The sequence below is a fragment of the Megalops cyprinoides genome, chromosome 6, assembly GCF_013368585.1.
Source record: "Megalops cyprinoides isolate fMegCyp1 chromosome 6, fMegCyp1.pri, whole genome shotgun sequence".
Taxonomy (NCBI): domain Eukaryota; kingdom Metazoa; phylum Chordata; class Actinopteri; order Elopiformes; family Megalopidae; genus Megalops; species Megalops cyprinoides.
In genome coordinates this window covers 25,940,900-25,958,231 of record NC_050588.1, presented here as the reverse complement: position 1 = coordinate 25,958,231, position 17,332 = coordinate 25,940,900, and the positions used below count along the sequence as shown (strand labels likewise).

Sequence of the window (17,332 nt, the reverse complement as noted above, 5' to 3'; positions counted from 1 at the left end):
ACTGGAAGGTCAAATTCCAACTCCATGATCACTAAACACAGTTCATTACTAAAACGCTTGCCTTTAATATGCATTACTTAGAATAGGTGGAAATTGATCAATAATTATTAATAAAGTGCATTGCCAGTGAAATAACATATTTCATAACCCATCCAACCTTCAGATATAGTGAATGCATTATTGATTTTGCTAAGATGTGTTATACATCTTTCTGAGGATTACAAAAATCAGAGGAGCAGGAGCAACACAACACCAGTTGCATACACACCATACAAGGAAACAACAACAACAAAAAAGACTTTCCCCAGCCATAAAATATTTCCTTTCACCACAGACATAAGACAAATAATGAAACAGATGCCTGGGCCATGGTGTGTGCATATACCTGCACTCAGTCATGACATTCATTCCTCAACTATTGAAGACTATATATTTGCTCTACCTCCAAACTTTACTTATTTGTACAAACCTAAATACAGTCTGTGTATACATATCAAGACTTCCTTTAGCTCAGGAATATGACATGTTTAGAGAGTTCTGTTAAAAATTTTAAAAGAAAAGTCTAATGAGTGGGTGACTGTGCCAGACAAATCACTTTGATCGGAGGTTCAGTGCTGCATCACACCGTGTGTTTGTTTACTGGGGCCCCACAGGACTTTGCAAAAAAGGCAAAGAATTCCAAAGCAAAAATTCATAAACATTTTTCAGCCAAAGTGATACCATCCCTGTCAACAACTTCTGAGAAATCTCTATTTATGACAAAGTCAACATCTGACAAACACCTTACATTTAAATCCAGGTTCTTCTGCCTAAAAATGAATAAAATGAATAAATTCAACTTATATACTGTGTAAACACACTGGAAATGTTACTGTGATTACCACTCTCACTTTTAGCTTGAAGCAAAGCCCGAAGTAAACATGCTAAACCTCTGTCTGTTACAAGGAAACTAACTGACCTTTTTGCATGCAACTAAATACCTCACAATTCTTCAGTTTATACATCAAATTACAGGATACACTCTTCAATAATATCTGCTGCCCTTTAAATTATTCTCTTGAACTTGTGCCATTCAATCATCTTGTGAAGTTAATTAAGCTATACCAAGAGTAATAAAGAAGATGGATGGCACACGGTCACTGACGCGTGCCCTCGCCATGTGACAACAGCGGAAAGCTGGTAAGGTCAGACCCGAGCAATTGATGGAACTGTCACTATATCCTCATACGGTGACGGTGGTGTTCCCCCACAGAACCGGATCATTCCTGCCTGGGAGAGAATGTCACTGAGCCTTGGGGATTAAAAAAAACAGCCAGGGGAAGAAATGATGGCCTTGTTGAGAGCGTGAATCAGAATTCAATCTGTAGGAGTCATCACTCATTAGCTGTCACTGCTGTCATTTAGATGGCTGGCCAATCAAAATCGAGAACCAAGTTTGTCCTGCATCCATAGAGGCACGCAAGAAGTATGTCTCATTAAACAACAAAATGAATAGCATAAACTGTCAGTTTTACAAGGGACGCTAAGGTTCACACAATGAGGGTATCTTTATTAGGGTCATTACAGTGGGTGATGTTTTAGGCCAAACAGGAAGACAGCGACAATGCCAAAAGAGGTCATTCCTCAAGAAAAAGAGAAGTGTGGCTGTCAGTGCTGTGTGACTCATGTTATTGAATAGGAAATATGAGAATTCCCACTGTCGGTTCCTTCAGTCAGTCCCTATTCTCTCTGAACTACCTCTGATCATGAATTCATCAAATGTTTGGTACTCACATGCAAAGGTTAGACTGGCCTCTCGGCTGACAATGGTCCCAAAAGAGTTTGATGCCAGGCACTGGTATGTTCCAGCATCCTCATCTTTGTTCAGGCGACTGATTCGCAAATTGCCCCCGGAGAGGCTGTAGTGGGAACCTGATTTGGGGACAATCACTGTACCATTCAGCTTCCACCTGTAAGACAACAACAATGCCCATGAATGTACAGTATTACAAAACTAACACACATTGATTATTTTCAAGAGTATTCCATTTGTAAAGAAAACGGTTGTTGGAACAAACTGAAGAAAACCTTTTATTTCTAACCCCCCAACCCAAACCCCGCAATTATGTGACATCAACATAAATTGTTTCTTAAGATATCATGAAATGATTCATCTCATGATATGATATTTGCACTACCTTCTCCGTAATATGTTTTAATAGCCATATATACTGTCTGTTAGATTACTGTATACCACATAAAAGCAACACCTATATTGACACACACACACACAGATACAGAATAAATGCTGATACTTTGAAGTCATCATATGTGTGTTGAAGGGCTGTTAAATTAGTCATGCAGCTATCTGCATTTTGCTACCCTCAAATGTCAACACCCACTCACCACTCAAAGATACAGAAAATGAACATAGCTTAAGATGAAAATAAGGACTATTTCAAATCTTAAGTAATTTAAACACAAGAAACTGACTTAAGAAATACAAAGTTTTCTTTTTAAGACTATAAAGACAGTAATACTTTGTAAATGTTTTTTTTTTTTTTCTCTCACTTAGACAGTTTCTTTGAGTACAATAATGACAATGTGTGGGGGGGATTGTTAAGCCTCCTTCCTTTCTTGAGATTTCCTTCCTAAGGTATTTGGGCATTCCATGACACAAATGGGGTGACACTTTGACTCTCAGACAGAGCTGACAAATGTTTAGTATAGCGTTTGCCATCGTGGTTTGCGCATCTAGTCTCTACCTTACACGGAATGCTGCCTAGTTTGGAGCAATCCATCTTGCAATCTACCAAGTCAAACACCATAACAATGTGACTTAATCATTATAGAGCAACAATTAAACCAAATCTCTTCTCTTCATGCTCTTAATCTTTGTATTCTACACTTGAAAGCATGACTATCATTGATGTTAGAGGTGATTAGTGAGGGGTATTATTCATTTATGATGGCAGCAGATTCCTCAACCCCAACACATTTACAGGCTTTGTTATAATCACGAGAAAAAAATCAATAATGGTAAATACTGAAATGGCTTTGAGGAGTTGTGAACCCATAATTTATGTAATGTACAACTCGCAGAAGCACAAAGCATTTACATTTTTGATCAATAATGTCCAACCCCATTAAGATGAAACTAAGGAAAAGGCCTTAAACAGATGAGTAAGCATTATTGGGTGGTTTTAATCATTTTATTGGGAAATGGCCATTACAAATCATGATTAGGGCTCGACTGATTCGTCCCTGATTATTTCCTCAGAGTGAGTGGAATAATTGATTGTCATTACGGGGCTCCTGCCTGCTACGCAAATAAGCCATCCGTCAAAAGTTTCTCTAAAACATCTTCCTTTGACTACTCTGTGGTTGGTCTCATAGATCAAGGTCTTTTTATTAACGCAAAGGAAGTTCAGCAAAAAGGGGGGAAAATGGACCAATAAAGGGAACACAATAAAGCATACCACAATAGCACAATCCTTCCTTAACAAAAAGCTTCATCATTGTTTTTTAACTGAGCTAAAATGACATGATCATCAAAACAAAAGACGTAAGCAAATTAAGACTGCAAGGACATCTAAGGGAAGAAATCTAATAGCATGTTCTCATTGGGTCCAAGACCTCTTCCTTTTCTGTGATCCAAGTGACAAGTGTAATAATTCATGATTTAGAAGAAGCATTTATCACATTCTGTGTAATTTTTTTCTTAACACCCTTGTGCTCCTGATGTGTTAACAGACATTAATTAATGAAGTCACTAAATGCAAATAAATACTGAAAGCTACCTTTCAACAACATGCATTTAAAATGCAAATAAAGCAGAAGTGTGTTTCTATTCAGTGTATCTTAAGTTGATAAAACTGCTTCCACTTGCCAACATGGAGAAATATACACGTGGGCAGTACTAATTGGTGCAGTTATTGCATACTTTGATTATTTATTTACCCATTCATTCATTCATTCATTCAGCAAAGTTCTCTTTTGCCACTGCCACTAATGATTTGAAACATTAATCCAAAGAGTTTTCTTTTGGTGGTGTCATCTAGGAAAGGAAACCATCCTCTTGTTTCTAGTTTAGCATAGTCTGTAGCTGTGATAGTACATTTGCATGAGAGGCAACCTCTATTCAATTCTAAATTTAAATTGCATTTGTAAGCCAGCTAAGAATAGTGCCATCTCTATCTCTATCTCTGTGTTGTAGAAGTGTTAACTGCCCTTTGTTCTCATTTTACATTTACATTCATATGGAGCACTCTGTTAAGTTGTGATTCTACATCAAAGCTGAATAGCAGTAGTGTAACCTGTTGCTTTGAAGACATGAGGTACACTTTGTGGTGCAGCACTATATGAAATGCCAGATAATGCGTAAGCGAAATAAAGAATATTTCAGAGCTTAAAAAAGCACCACTAATTCCACAACACGTAGCATGGAGTGGTTGTAGCCTGTTTTAATGAAATAATAAGGGTAACCCCTGGTTTCAGCCAATACTACCAAGGAATCTAAATAAAAAAGAAAAAAAAATCAAGCTTAAAGCATCAAGAGCAAATAATGAAATTTATTGCAGAAAATAATATGATGTCTAGGTTAAATTGTTAAACCCTGTTTTACCCAGTAGTTGTTAAACTGGAGATAGATAAATAGGGTCTTTTGACAGAAGCAGCACCCCTTCATATCACACATTTTGGATTTTGAGATAGCCATGAGAATCAGGCTCTGTCATTTTTTTGCTACTGAAAGTACTCTTCATTAAGATGACTTCATAATGTTAAATAAATCCAGTCCTGTGTCTTGATAGTTACCCTTTGCCTCCAGCCTTGAAGACTACAAGCTCTCACATGGATATCCCAGTGTCACTGTGAAAAGCTGACAAAATGTTACAAGAAGCAAACAACATAATAAAACCTGCCTAATACAGGAGTGCGAGAGTATGTTTTTCCTCCAGGCAAGATAACAGAGGCACTCTTTCAAAGCTTGCCCTAAGCCCACTTTGATTTCTACCAGGGCGGTATCACATTTGTTAGTGCAGCTCATTTTCTTCTAACCAAAACAAAATGTCATGAAGTGCACATCATTGTGGTTTGACTTGCTGACAGAGGGAGGACTCCTCTGGTATCCTGTCATCAATCATGTACAGTCAACATCCCCTTGGACCACCCTGCTACCATCCTGTTAAAGACCCCTGCAATTAGAAGGATGTTACCCCGTGCGTTTTCTCATTCTAGCCCGGCCTCATTTCCACTGACAGCTTTCCACAAACCCCCATCCCTGTACTTCTGGCCTTATTAAAGTTGAATACCAGGAAGGAGAGAGGTCTGTACACTCACATAAGTGCACTGCCAGCAGTTCAGAGGCTTTACTTTCAGCAAGACCTAAAATAACATTAAATATTTAACTGCACAATGAACAATATTACTGTACTTAGTCTATCATGGCCCTTGTTATTGATAGGATGTGAAGAGCTTCTAAATGATATGAATGATGGAGAAGTGGTACTCATCATCTTCATAATTTAAAACTATAGAGGATGATGTTTTTGTTGAAGGGTTCTAGCTTAAAGCAGTATAAACCATTAAATAACCAAGAAATCAGCACATGTCAGGGAGAGAGATTAATTATTTCAATGCGAAAGTCAAATAATATCAAAATAAAATCAAATAAATTTTGTTTTATTCTCTGTAGCTTCTGTTGATATTGAAATTATGTTCAGAGATACTCAATATTCCACTGAGTACTATGCAATTTACACATCTCAGCTGCTGTTGTTATTTGAATACTAATTTTCATTTCACAGACGTCAATGTGTACGAAAAGAATAGAGACCTGGATTTCATGTGCAGTCACAAAGACTGAATGCATTTTCATACTTGTGTCTAAGCAGAGCACCCTTGTTATTCCATGAAGGACATGCACTAAAAGAAAGTTCTGGCTCAGTTTCATCAGTATCTACATCTAGTTCACCAGGACAGCCTGAGGCTTGTTAAACGCACATAGATTACCAGATCTGCATTGAAGTGGAACATCGTTTTGAAATGGCTCAAATGCAAAAAAGGTATAATCAAAGTCATAGAAAAGAAAATGACTAGCTTGTAGACTAATAGCAAATTCTCTGTCGATGGAAGTCTGGGAAGGTCCCAGGAGCTGATTACAGATGGTTGGGTTTTGAAAGGATGCTCAAGCGTAGAGAACAGGGGTAAATGTGTGTGAACATTTTTTTTTAAATGACACTAGATGCCTTAGATGTTAGGGTCAGGAATAAAGAGGAATAAAAATCATACACCTCAAAGGCAAAGATCTCAAAATCAGAGTGGGGCATATAATACATATGATCAAATATGCAGCTCAGAAGAGTGACCGCATGTGGTGTTAGTGCATCCCTCCAATACTGGCGTAAGTAAGTGATATGTAAAAATGAGAAGCTCTATTTGAATGCTTTCTTCAGTGTGAGGCAAGGTGCTAGTGATATTCACTCACTGACGGTTAGTATGATGAGACAGAGGTTTACTGTAAGTGATAGCAGTTGCACACTATACAATAGCACTGCATGAACAATATCCACATAAAATGATTGTTTATGCATGGTTTGTTAACACAAGGAACATGGGATATATGCATAAAAGTTTAACATGATGCTACTACCTGACAGAAAAATAGATGGCATAGTTCAGCAATACAGTTACAGTTAAGGGTATACTGGGAGGTTTAGCACTTGGAATTTGTTTTTGCAGCGAAGTGAACCTTACCATTTTACCATTAAAATTTGACAGCTCATCATGTCTAGTCCTAAGCAGACAGGGAGAAAATAAAAATGAATTATGTGGAGCATATACAAATGATTTATGAATTACTGATTGCACACTTGGTTATGGTAATAGGTAATGTAAAATGTAAAAAACGCTACATAAAAAGTATCATAAATAAAGTAAACAATGGTCATGTTGTTATGCACTCAACATAATGGTAGTGTAGATTTTGTGGAATCAGATGTGTGGTGTTTTTCTGTAAAAAAAAAGTTATGTTTCATAGCATTGTCCATTTGAATATATTAGAGCAATTTGGAATGATTTCTTTAGTTCACGTGAGGGAAAGCTTTCAGTTGCTTGATTCCTTATTTGTTGGAAAAAATGGGATCCCCCCAACTTCAAATCAATAGCTGATAACATAACATAAACATTTCCTTTTCAAAAAGGACAAGCTCAAAGAAAAAGTCAGGAAGCAAAATCCACTGCTGCTAGACCATCCTCAAAATGCTTTTGTAGACTAGACTTTCTTGCTTTTCCCCTTTAAACAACCTTGTTCAGAAATCACCAATTGCTCATTTAGCTCATCTCACTAAAAAACCTCTGCACTTCTGCAGGCGAGCTGAAGTGTCACGAATGCAATCATCCAATGCTCCTCCCTTTCCTATTTTTTGCACTGCATGTTACATGTTGCACCACAGTGAAGGGGGTGCCCATTGGAGGACAGGAGCAACTCCACTGATGTCATGCAACCAACCTGCAGACACCTGCATATATTGATCATTCACTGAAATTTGCTCATTGTGTCAAAAAATATGACAGCATGAAGTTTCTCAGCCATGTGACAAATGCCAAATGACAGAAAACACATCATTCCTTCACTTAACAGCTGGTATTGATGAACACGAAATAACTAGTGTACCAGGAATGGGTTAGCTGTGAAAAATTAGCCATGAAAAATCTGACATTAAGCATGTTTACTGAGAATCATTCAGTTTTATTTATATTTCTTATTTTTATTCCTTTTCTATGTTAATGTTATAATACAATATAATATTTAAAAATACAATTTGTCACACTACATATACAATTGCATTCATGCTTTCATTATATCCAGTATAAAAATAAATGATTAATTTACTTACATTACACAAATACCTACAATAAAAATGAACAAAGCCTACTGGCAACTGGAATACATTTTCTGAAATTCAGAATTCATAGCTGCAGTAGACTATTATGGCTGTCAATGGTAGTGTTGTAGCAGAGCATGAAGGCAAGACAGCTACTTCTGCATACCAGTAATGACTCCAGCATTTTAACGTGCATTTGTTCCTGTTGTTATAACATTTATAGTTGACTTATAAATAACTATAGTTGTTTTATAGTTATATGAAACACTGAAAAAAATTATATATATATATATCACACTTATGCAAAGGTCTATTTTACTCAACCTTTCAAAACATGGTTTAGACTGGTGCCTATTTAAGAGATACATAAACGAAAAACCAAATGCAAAAGAAACAGAAGGTAAAGGAGCCATTGAATAAAAATAATGATAGCTCACAGAGGTGAAAGATCAGAGACCCTTTTAATTGGAGAACCAAGGTACAAAAGCTTTCATGCAGACATTAGCATTTAATCACAGTCAAGATGACCTTAAATTGCAGAGACTGTGTTATTAGCATTTGTCAGTAAAGCAAGCCTGAGGTTTCTACTATCTGAAAGGATGTGGCCGAGCAGATTGAGAGAGACGTTCATGATAATCACTAACAGACTGTCTGGCTTCACAGATTTAGTGATTTGGTGGTGCAGCTGGAATGAATCAAGGAGTTTCAGATGATACAAATCAAGTGTCACGGTGACAAAGTCAGAAAGGCTTTTAGTAATGCAATGTTTGTGGAGTCTTGAATAAATGAATAGGGCTTTGGTTGACAAAAATAGAGCTGACTTCTCTTTGGAAAGACTGTCGCCCGCTCAGTGACATCTAATGCAAGTAATGTTCATTCTAGCAGTGCCTGGGAAATACAGTTGGAGTACTTAACCACAAGGAGCAAGAGAGACCCAGCCCAAAGTAAATGCTGCTGAAGAAGTGGAGAAATATGGCCTTTGGTTTTACATATGCTTTTACATCTTACATTTTTGATTATTTTTCATTTGGCAAATTACACATTTCAGTTTCAGAATGTTACTAAACCCACAGAATGGCATGGCTGATGGTGAGTTCCACCAGTATCAGTTGTTTTTCAACTGATATAAGTGGAAATTGGCCATTTAAAATTAAATTATTGCCATTGGCATCATTACTTTGGACTGTAAAGAACTGTTTAGAGTTTAGAGTAGGTGACCAATTGTTGCTCAACTGAAATTTTTGCAGTATGACCGAAATTCCACTGTTGCACTGATGGAATCACTGTTCCAAGATGAGCCTTTTCAATACTTCAGCCTATAATGATACAATTGAAAATGTCTGTAACATTTTTTAAAATGTATTTTAAAATTTTGACTTATAATTAAGTGGGGGGGGGGGATTTTATGAAGGCAAGTGTGCGCCCTGGCATCCCATATGGGAACTGGTTGAAACACATAAACACTGATGGATAGGTTGTCTGTGATCTGAACTAATTAGTTATTTGTTCAGATAACCAGTTAGCTTGCTGGGACACTTGTGTCAGCTCTCTCATGGCACCATGTGATTTTCCATGTTCTGAATTTACATGTTACTTGTCCCTTTCAAACGCATTAATATGTTGTATAATAAAATGAATACAATTTGTTTGTTTCCTAGCTAGCAGGTTACTGCAGTTTCAGATAAAGTAAGGGCTAAATAATATTTACGAATGTGTGTGTGCATGTATGACCAATGAGCGCCTCAGGTAAGCCAAATTAGGTTATCATGGAAGTGTCTTGCAGTTTGTGTTTCCCAGTTTCAGTCAGAAAATATTGTGCCACATGTAAAGAAAGTAAATGTTCACCATTTTGTATGTTGAATTTTTCAAGGTTATGATGGTGAGGATGAATTGATTCTAATGTAACATTTAATATATGTCAAATAGAATGTGGCTATTTTCATAGGACTTTGCCTAGGTGCTACGGCCGCTACCAGTGCACAACTTATTTGACATTTTATAGTGCAGAAATGTTGCGGACAGAAAAGAGACTTACGTTTCAAGTCAGAATACATGTATCATGCAATCTAAAGAGACAAACCCTTATTTCTAGCAACATGCCCTCAAACTCTGCAAACTCCACCCAAAATCTCCCATACAGCTCTTTAAGTGGCTCACGTTTGAATGTGCTTAGTAGTAACAGAGGCACACAACTCTCTGCAGAAGCAGTGAAGTGGGGTTTAGGTATACATATCTGAATTTGCCCCTGAATGAATTTCTCTCCTTGTATGGTTGAACTCACCAGGCACTGTGATTTTTTTAAATTTAGTGCAACTTGTCCTCGGTGTGATAGGCATATAATTGCATTCTGGTTATGGACTTTTCAAGCTAAGATAGAGAACTCTCTTGGAATTAGATAATTAAACAGCTTCTTTTAACTTTTGATTACCATGGTATAACCTTGATTTTTTTTTTCCAAAGATATTTTTATCCTGGGCCCTGTTGAATATTGTGTTCAACCTCATATTTATCACAGACTAGAAACCTGAGTATGGTGAATCCTGCAAATTTAACAATTTATCCTGCAAATTTAACAATTAATTATTCATGTTCTTTAGTATTTGTCGGAACATCAAAGAACCAATGGTTACAATGTACAGGTATCTTCTAATGAGTTCATGCAAAATATGTGCAGATTATTCCTGTGTAGCTGATTGGTTTCCATCGTTCATGCTACTCGATATTCGCTACTTTAAGGCAGGGCCATTAATAGCTATAAAATATTTAACACTGATATTATTGTTTAATATGACATGCACACATGCTAGACAGTAATATAATGCTGATAATAATCCAGCGTCCAAGTGGATGTGGCTCTTTCACAGACCACTTACTAATACAGTATTTTCTTTTTGCTATCATGTTCAAATATGTAGCATTATAAAGCTCCATCTGGCTCATAAGCTGGTAGTCTGCTGGTAGTCTGTTCCTTTCCTCTTGACGTCTGTGTAGTGCAGCATTTCCTAAAGCCTGAAATCTCTGGCATCACGCCGAATCAGAGCTCAGACTGTGTTCAAACTACTACAAAGAGGAGCACCACACAGGTTGTTGCAGGGGCGTTCATTTGAAGGGAAGCCCTTTTAACAGAACTGAGGATGAACAACATTTTAATCCCCTCAGGTCAACATGGCACCCTATATATGACCAGGCGGTGCACGGTAAATGAACTTTGAACATGATTTACTCTGTGGTTGTCACAGGGGGGAAGGCCTATTAGCTTCTAAAAGGCAGCGCTGCCTCTGCACAGACCTGCACAGAATCATTGACAGGGAACAGCTGATTAGGTCATCCTTTAAGCTGGCCCAATCCCAAGTATTAAACACACCAATCCTTCTAAATCTCACTTCAGCAATTTTCTGTGTACAAACATGATTGATTTGAACCTTGTTGTTGCCAGAAATACAACATACTAACCTATCGATAGTCTAATGAACCTCGTCGATGAGGAAGAGCCTAGGAAAATGATCTTTGTAGTGAGACATTCTTCTTACTATTACTATGTACAGTAGAACACACACTGTTTATTCTCCATCACTACAATGAGAAATCACACAATGTTAAGAGTGTAATAGCTGTATATTGTAGGCTCATGTTTGTTACAGTTTACTTTGTAACTAATTTTATAACAACACCACCCCCCCACACACACACAAACACACACAAACTTAACTGAGGTTCAGAAAAATATGAACAACAATGACACTAAAAACATTATTAACCTATAACTTGAAGCACTTCCGTAAGCAGCACATACTGTGGTGCATTTTGAGGACATAACATAATACTTTGATTTGACATTAGAGATTGTTACACAAACAAGAAGGTGCTCTGAAACATTGTCCAGGGAGGTTAAACTAAATTCATTGTGTTTTAAAATATAACTTCAGTAAGTATAGAGCACCACATGTAAGAAATAATGATATGTGTGTGATACCCCAAAGTGTAGTGAAACTCATAGTGCATACTGGTACATGAACACAGAAGTGGAATGTAATTGAGCAAATTATAGAACAACACGGGGCAGGGGGGATTACTGGGCTTTGTCAGCTGCTATCAATTCAACACATTAAAAAATGCATAAAAACGAAAACCACATTACATTGAAAATGGATTCAGAGAGGAAGTGAGCCTTGTCCTCTTGCATGAGAAAATGGTGTAGCTCACCTGTAAAAGGGAGGTGGGTTACCCTGGGCCTCACAGCTGAACACCACCTCTCGGTTCTTCTCCATGGAGTCCACGGGAAACACAATGCTGCCAGGCTGCTTGGTAAAGGTAGGGCTTTGCAGGCCGCTGCTCTCTGTAGGGGCGAGAAAGAACCCAATCTCCACTTACACTGTGTGTGAAATCTGCTTGCAAACAGACAATTAGTCAAAGGCAGAAAACAGACCAGCCCTGGTGTAGCCATTAGAGGGCCAAACCACAGCCAGACAAAACATATCAATTAATTCTGCCTGTCACAGCTCCACAGCAGTGAAAAGAATTATTAGACGTGCAACCTGTCTTCAAATGCTATTTAAGCCATAATGGGATCAGCCCTGATTTATACTGAGCAACAGCAGAAGATGCATTCTCACTTTCTGTCTGTTAACGTGTCTCTCATTTTCCACTGAAGGTGTCCTGTCTGAATAGACGTGCATGCAATTGGCAGCGTAGTAAACATTCCTAAGCTGTGGTTTGATATCCGCACAAAACGACACACAAAACAACAGTCACCTCCATCAATCTTCAGCCAGCCCTGCACCCAGCGGCCTACTGGTAGCTCCCAAGCTCTCTCTGCATGATTTAGCAAATGGCTCAGAGTCAGTAAGCCATTGGTTAAAGGTTAAGTGACAGCTTTTGTAATCATTGTTCTTTTGGCCCGAGACCTGACCATACTTGATTGAGGGTTTATACACCAAATTACCCAACCAGTATCTGCCCCTGCATCAGCCTAATTTTCAAACCAACCCTATCAACACAGCTCAGCTGTTGTTGGTTTGATGTCTGTAGTGATTTTTAGACACACACACACACACACACACACACACACACACACACACACACACACACAAAGACCTACTTATATACTGCTGATTATTTCTTACTGCTGCAGTAACACAGACATACAAATGCTGACCTTCCTCTGCACTCAGTGGTCCTTTCAATCACAGAAACAGCTGCTCCTACACAGAACATTTTTTGCAAATAGGTTGCATATCTATGGCTTGACAGGATGTCACAAAAAATGTGAAAACGCATAAAAACTGTACAAACACAAACCATGACTATATGCATGGTGGGGTAATATGACAAAGCCATTACTCGATTGTAGGTGGCATGATTAGATTACTTAGATATAACTACATGATGCACATTACCTCTGATGCACTCCAATGGCCATTTTCAACAGTGAGTGAGTCACTTAAAAATAATATTAATTCCAATTAAAAGGGTCATTATTACTGGATTTAAAGGTCAATTACATCTTCCTGTTTCAATTTATTTTTTGGTAGCACTGTTGTAATTACTCATTTCATATTATTGTATAATAGAAGGATGGGAGGCCCAGTTCCTGGATTTTTTGGCTCAGCTAATTTACTATCTACTGCTATTACTGGTATTTTGTTTGAAATGAGAATCGGTAATTTAGCTTCCATACTATTTCTGCACAGGGTGTTGCTACTAAATAAAATGATACACTCAGTACTCCGAGTAGGAGAATGACACATTCATAATTCAAAGCTTATGCAACTTATATTTGATCTGAAAGATGTGATGAGAGAATGATTTCATTTTATCAAACATGTGAACTGCTTTGACCAGCGCAAGTAATAACATTGGTTTGACAATAGGAATCATATAAATACATGTGTCTAAAAGATAATCAATGGCTTCATAAGAAAATATTTTGTTGCATGTGTGACCTAATTAGACACAGTGTTGTGTCATGATCTGTGCTTCTTACAGTCAATTCATTTCAAGATAAAATGTCTCTAAATGCAATTATGAAACAAGACAATTCTGCTTGAATTTACAATTATCCTAGAGATGTACAAACCAGAGTTTCCAGTAATGGGTCACACAATTTTGATATAACATAATGATACCCATGGTATACATAAGTATGGACATTATCTCACTACCTTAAGACAACCCTGAAATCTTGTCAATACAACGTCCATCTTGGACATGTTTGTTAAATCTGTCCTGTATCAATTGTCTAGGGATGAGAGACACCTTTTGAACCCTTACATATTTCTTCATTTAAAATATTTTTGTACAGGTACTTGTGCCTATATCTGGGTGTTTGCAGTTGCTTCCGTCTTTTAATGAACTTTGCCAGCTACATTTTAAAAGTATGGCCTTTAAATTTTCCAAGACAGTGTCAACATACATTTACCTGAATAATATAAACAAATAAATGTGCAGTTTATATCTTGTTTCAAATGACAAATACACAAGTTCTAATAAACCTGTGATTTATCAAAGTCTGACAAATAAAACCCAGCACCTGGCAGCAGTGTGACAGACTTTCTCATGAACATGAATAAGAAATGCAGAGTGATGCAGAGCAAACAAAAAAGAACAAAACACTACTGGTGTTGGTTTTTATTCAGTGAACACAGTGAAGGCTATCTGTGAACATATGGTAGGGGATATGGAAAACATGGAAGAAACACCTTCTCATGCTGGTCAGCATCGAGGCCATTTTCCTGCTGCTATCATACTTGTTGAATGATGACACAACCACCAAAACGCTTTTCGCGTGAGTTGTATTGTACCTCACTTGTAAGTCGCTTTGGATAAAAGCATCTGCCAAATGAACAAATGTAAATGTAAACAAATGCAAAACAACTGCACACAGAACTGATACCAACACATACAGCTTCTATATTCTTTGTGAGCTGAGTGCTGGCTTGCATAGCTGTACATTCAAAAGCACTGCGGTAAAAATGCAAACATTACCTAGCCACTTTAGCTAACAGGAATTAATTAATAAAAGGATTAAAGATGTGACATAACCTAATTACTGTAACTTCTAATTTTATCTTTGAGAAGTACACTATTTTATTTGTTTATTGTAAAGACAACATCAAGTGTTTACTTAGAAAATACAGAAATACAGAAAAATGAATTTATCTCATATTCATACTGATATCCTAACTTACTGGATTTCAACTGGCACCTTCCAAAGTCCATAGCACTTCAGATATGGCACTTTGGCACTTTCCATTCTTCACAAAGATGACTTGGAAAGCTTGTTTCCATGGGGATGAAGAACATGGTAGAGGAAGTGTTTGATCACTTTGCATAATAGTTTTTCTATTTTCTCGATGCTTGGTCACTTGGCTCCAGTATTGCATTAAGTAACCCGGTAGACATCAATTAACTCATTAACTCATATTTGTAACAAACAAACATATTCATATTTCTAAAGACATTTTAGGTTTATATTGAGTTGATAAAAGCTGCATGAAACATATCAAAACCTTGGTAACTGGTAAATTATTTATTAATTTATTTATTAAAACAATACATTTTGGGGGCATACACCTTATTTATCTTCTATAGGAACAGATATGGTATTTTGAAATGTTTTTATTAATTATGGATTTGTGAATGTGTACCCCCAACCAGGTGAACCAAGCAGTTGGTCTTTTTCAGGTCCCTATCCCTTGACCAACCCCACATGGTTAAACTTGCTCATAGGGTCACAGAGAAACAAAAGCTACCCCACCACAGCAAGCTATCAGTCATGTGTAAACACAGCTGAAAATAAAGACTGACTCTACTGAATTTTAAATTGTTTACAACTTCAAAGATCAGGTTTCCTATTCAGTGACAGTAAGCATTCACATTTCAAACACAAGCGAGATTCAGCCCACTTATTCCCTCTCAATACAAAACAGCAAATGCATTTTAGCGGCAGGGGGTATCAATGCAACATTATTCAGTAAATAATGTAACTGTTCATGAAAAAGGGACAATCTGCATTACTCAGTGCAATGTTTAATTCCAACCCAAACATAAACAAGCTCACAAAATAAAATACCTGACAAAAGGGTCATTATGGAAATGGTTTCCTGTGTTCCAGCCACCGCTTTTGTGCTTTGTCCACAAACCAACTGCACAGTTTCTAAAATTATATGCTTTATGGATGTCTGCTGTCAACAGGATCGTTCAGACTTCATCTTCACTGGAAAAACTGTTTCACCCAAAAATCTTTTTCCGATGAAAATGAAATCCATTTTTAGCAAACCACATACCCTCTTTATTCTTGTGTTATTTTGTTTAGGTTAGAGCAATGCTTACTTCAGAAGTGGGCTGCTCTATATCTGCTGCTCCCCTACAATAAATTTATGGCTGAAAGATGCCACACAATAGGTACTATGCAATGCAACAGCCAACAAAACTGATTTGAAAAAAGGTAAATTGATAGTTATGAAATGTTCTACATGACAATAGTGTGCTGTTATGCCTTATTTGGGCCATCCTCCTCTCGCTTATACACACCCAAGATAGCCTCCCAGTGGGCCTCTGTTCAGCACAGACCTGACATTTCCTGCATGGATAAAAAGCACCTCTTCTTCCCCTTGCTGGCTTAATTGGTTTATTCAACTAGTCATCTGCATTGGATCTGACATGAGTAACATGGAGGGGCAGATGTAGGAAACACCCCAGGGAACAGACAGGTGTGCAGGGCTCACATACAGTAAAGCCCCTCAAGTCTCAGACTGGAAGCTGCATTCATCAACTTGTCATTCTCACACATTTTTTCATCCCTTTTTGTGAGATGCAGTTGTGTGACCACAAACTGCCTTTTTTCCTCTCTCTCAAACATTTGCATTTGACCATTTTCCTTTCTCATATTTTTATTCATGTCCTTTATAAAGTGTAAAAGGATAAAAATAATTGTGATAAAAAAAACTAATTAATGAAGAACTACTACAGATAAATAAAAAAAAAATCCCGCAGAACAGTGGAAAGTGTCAAGCGCAGATAAACTGAAATATTATGTCAAAATGACATCATCTGCTTCTTCAGAGGATGCAGTAGACTGCACTCTGAGTTCATTAAAGTAAGCCTGAGACAGGATGAGAGGTTATGACCTCCATTCATATAACAACATAAATCAGGTTTTCATTTTGTGGCATTGTTGTGGGCATCTGTGATGAGTTCAGTTCCAAGTATTTATTTATTGCACTACTGGTATTGTTAATGCAATTATTCTCCCACTCGACAGCTAAAGGAAGGAAAAATGAGATTTATCAATGAAGAAACAAAGAGACAGTTTACCAGTAGATCATCTCCAGGGGCATGAGGGAGTGAGCAGCATTAAGTAAGAATTAGATCTGGATTAGCATAGTAATAAGCAAGAATAAGAATTCTACAACAAATTCATGCACTATTCATTCATTCATTCATTCATTCAGTTCATATACTTGTGA

The 17,332-nt window shown here is 37.3% G+C and overlaps 1 protein-coding gene across 5 annotated transcripts in view; it reads right to left on the bottom strand.

The window, feature by feature from the left end:
• cntn4 (contactin 4) overlaps positions 1 to 17,332 on the bottom strand; it is a 140,282-nt gene that overhangs the window by 84,520 nt on the left and 38,430 nt on the right. For all 5 annotated transcript variants that reach the window (XM_036531204.1, XM_036531206.1, XM_036531205.1 and 2 more), the window contains 2 exons: positions 12,069 to 12,201; positions 1,774 to 1,949 (listed from right to left, as the gene is read on the bottom strand). In XM_036531204.1, coding sequence (XP_036387097.1) covers positions 1,774 to 1,949; positions 12,069 to 12,201 — 309 coding nt within the window. The remainder of the gene's footprint in view (positions 1 to 1,773; positions 1,950 to 12,068; positions 12,202 to 17,332) is intronic.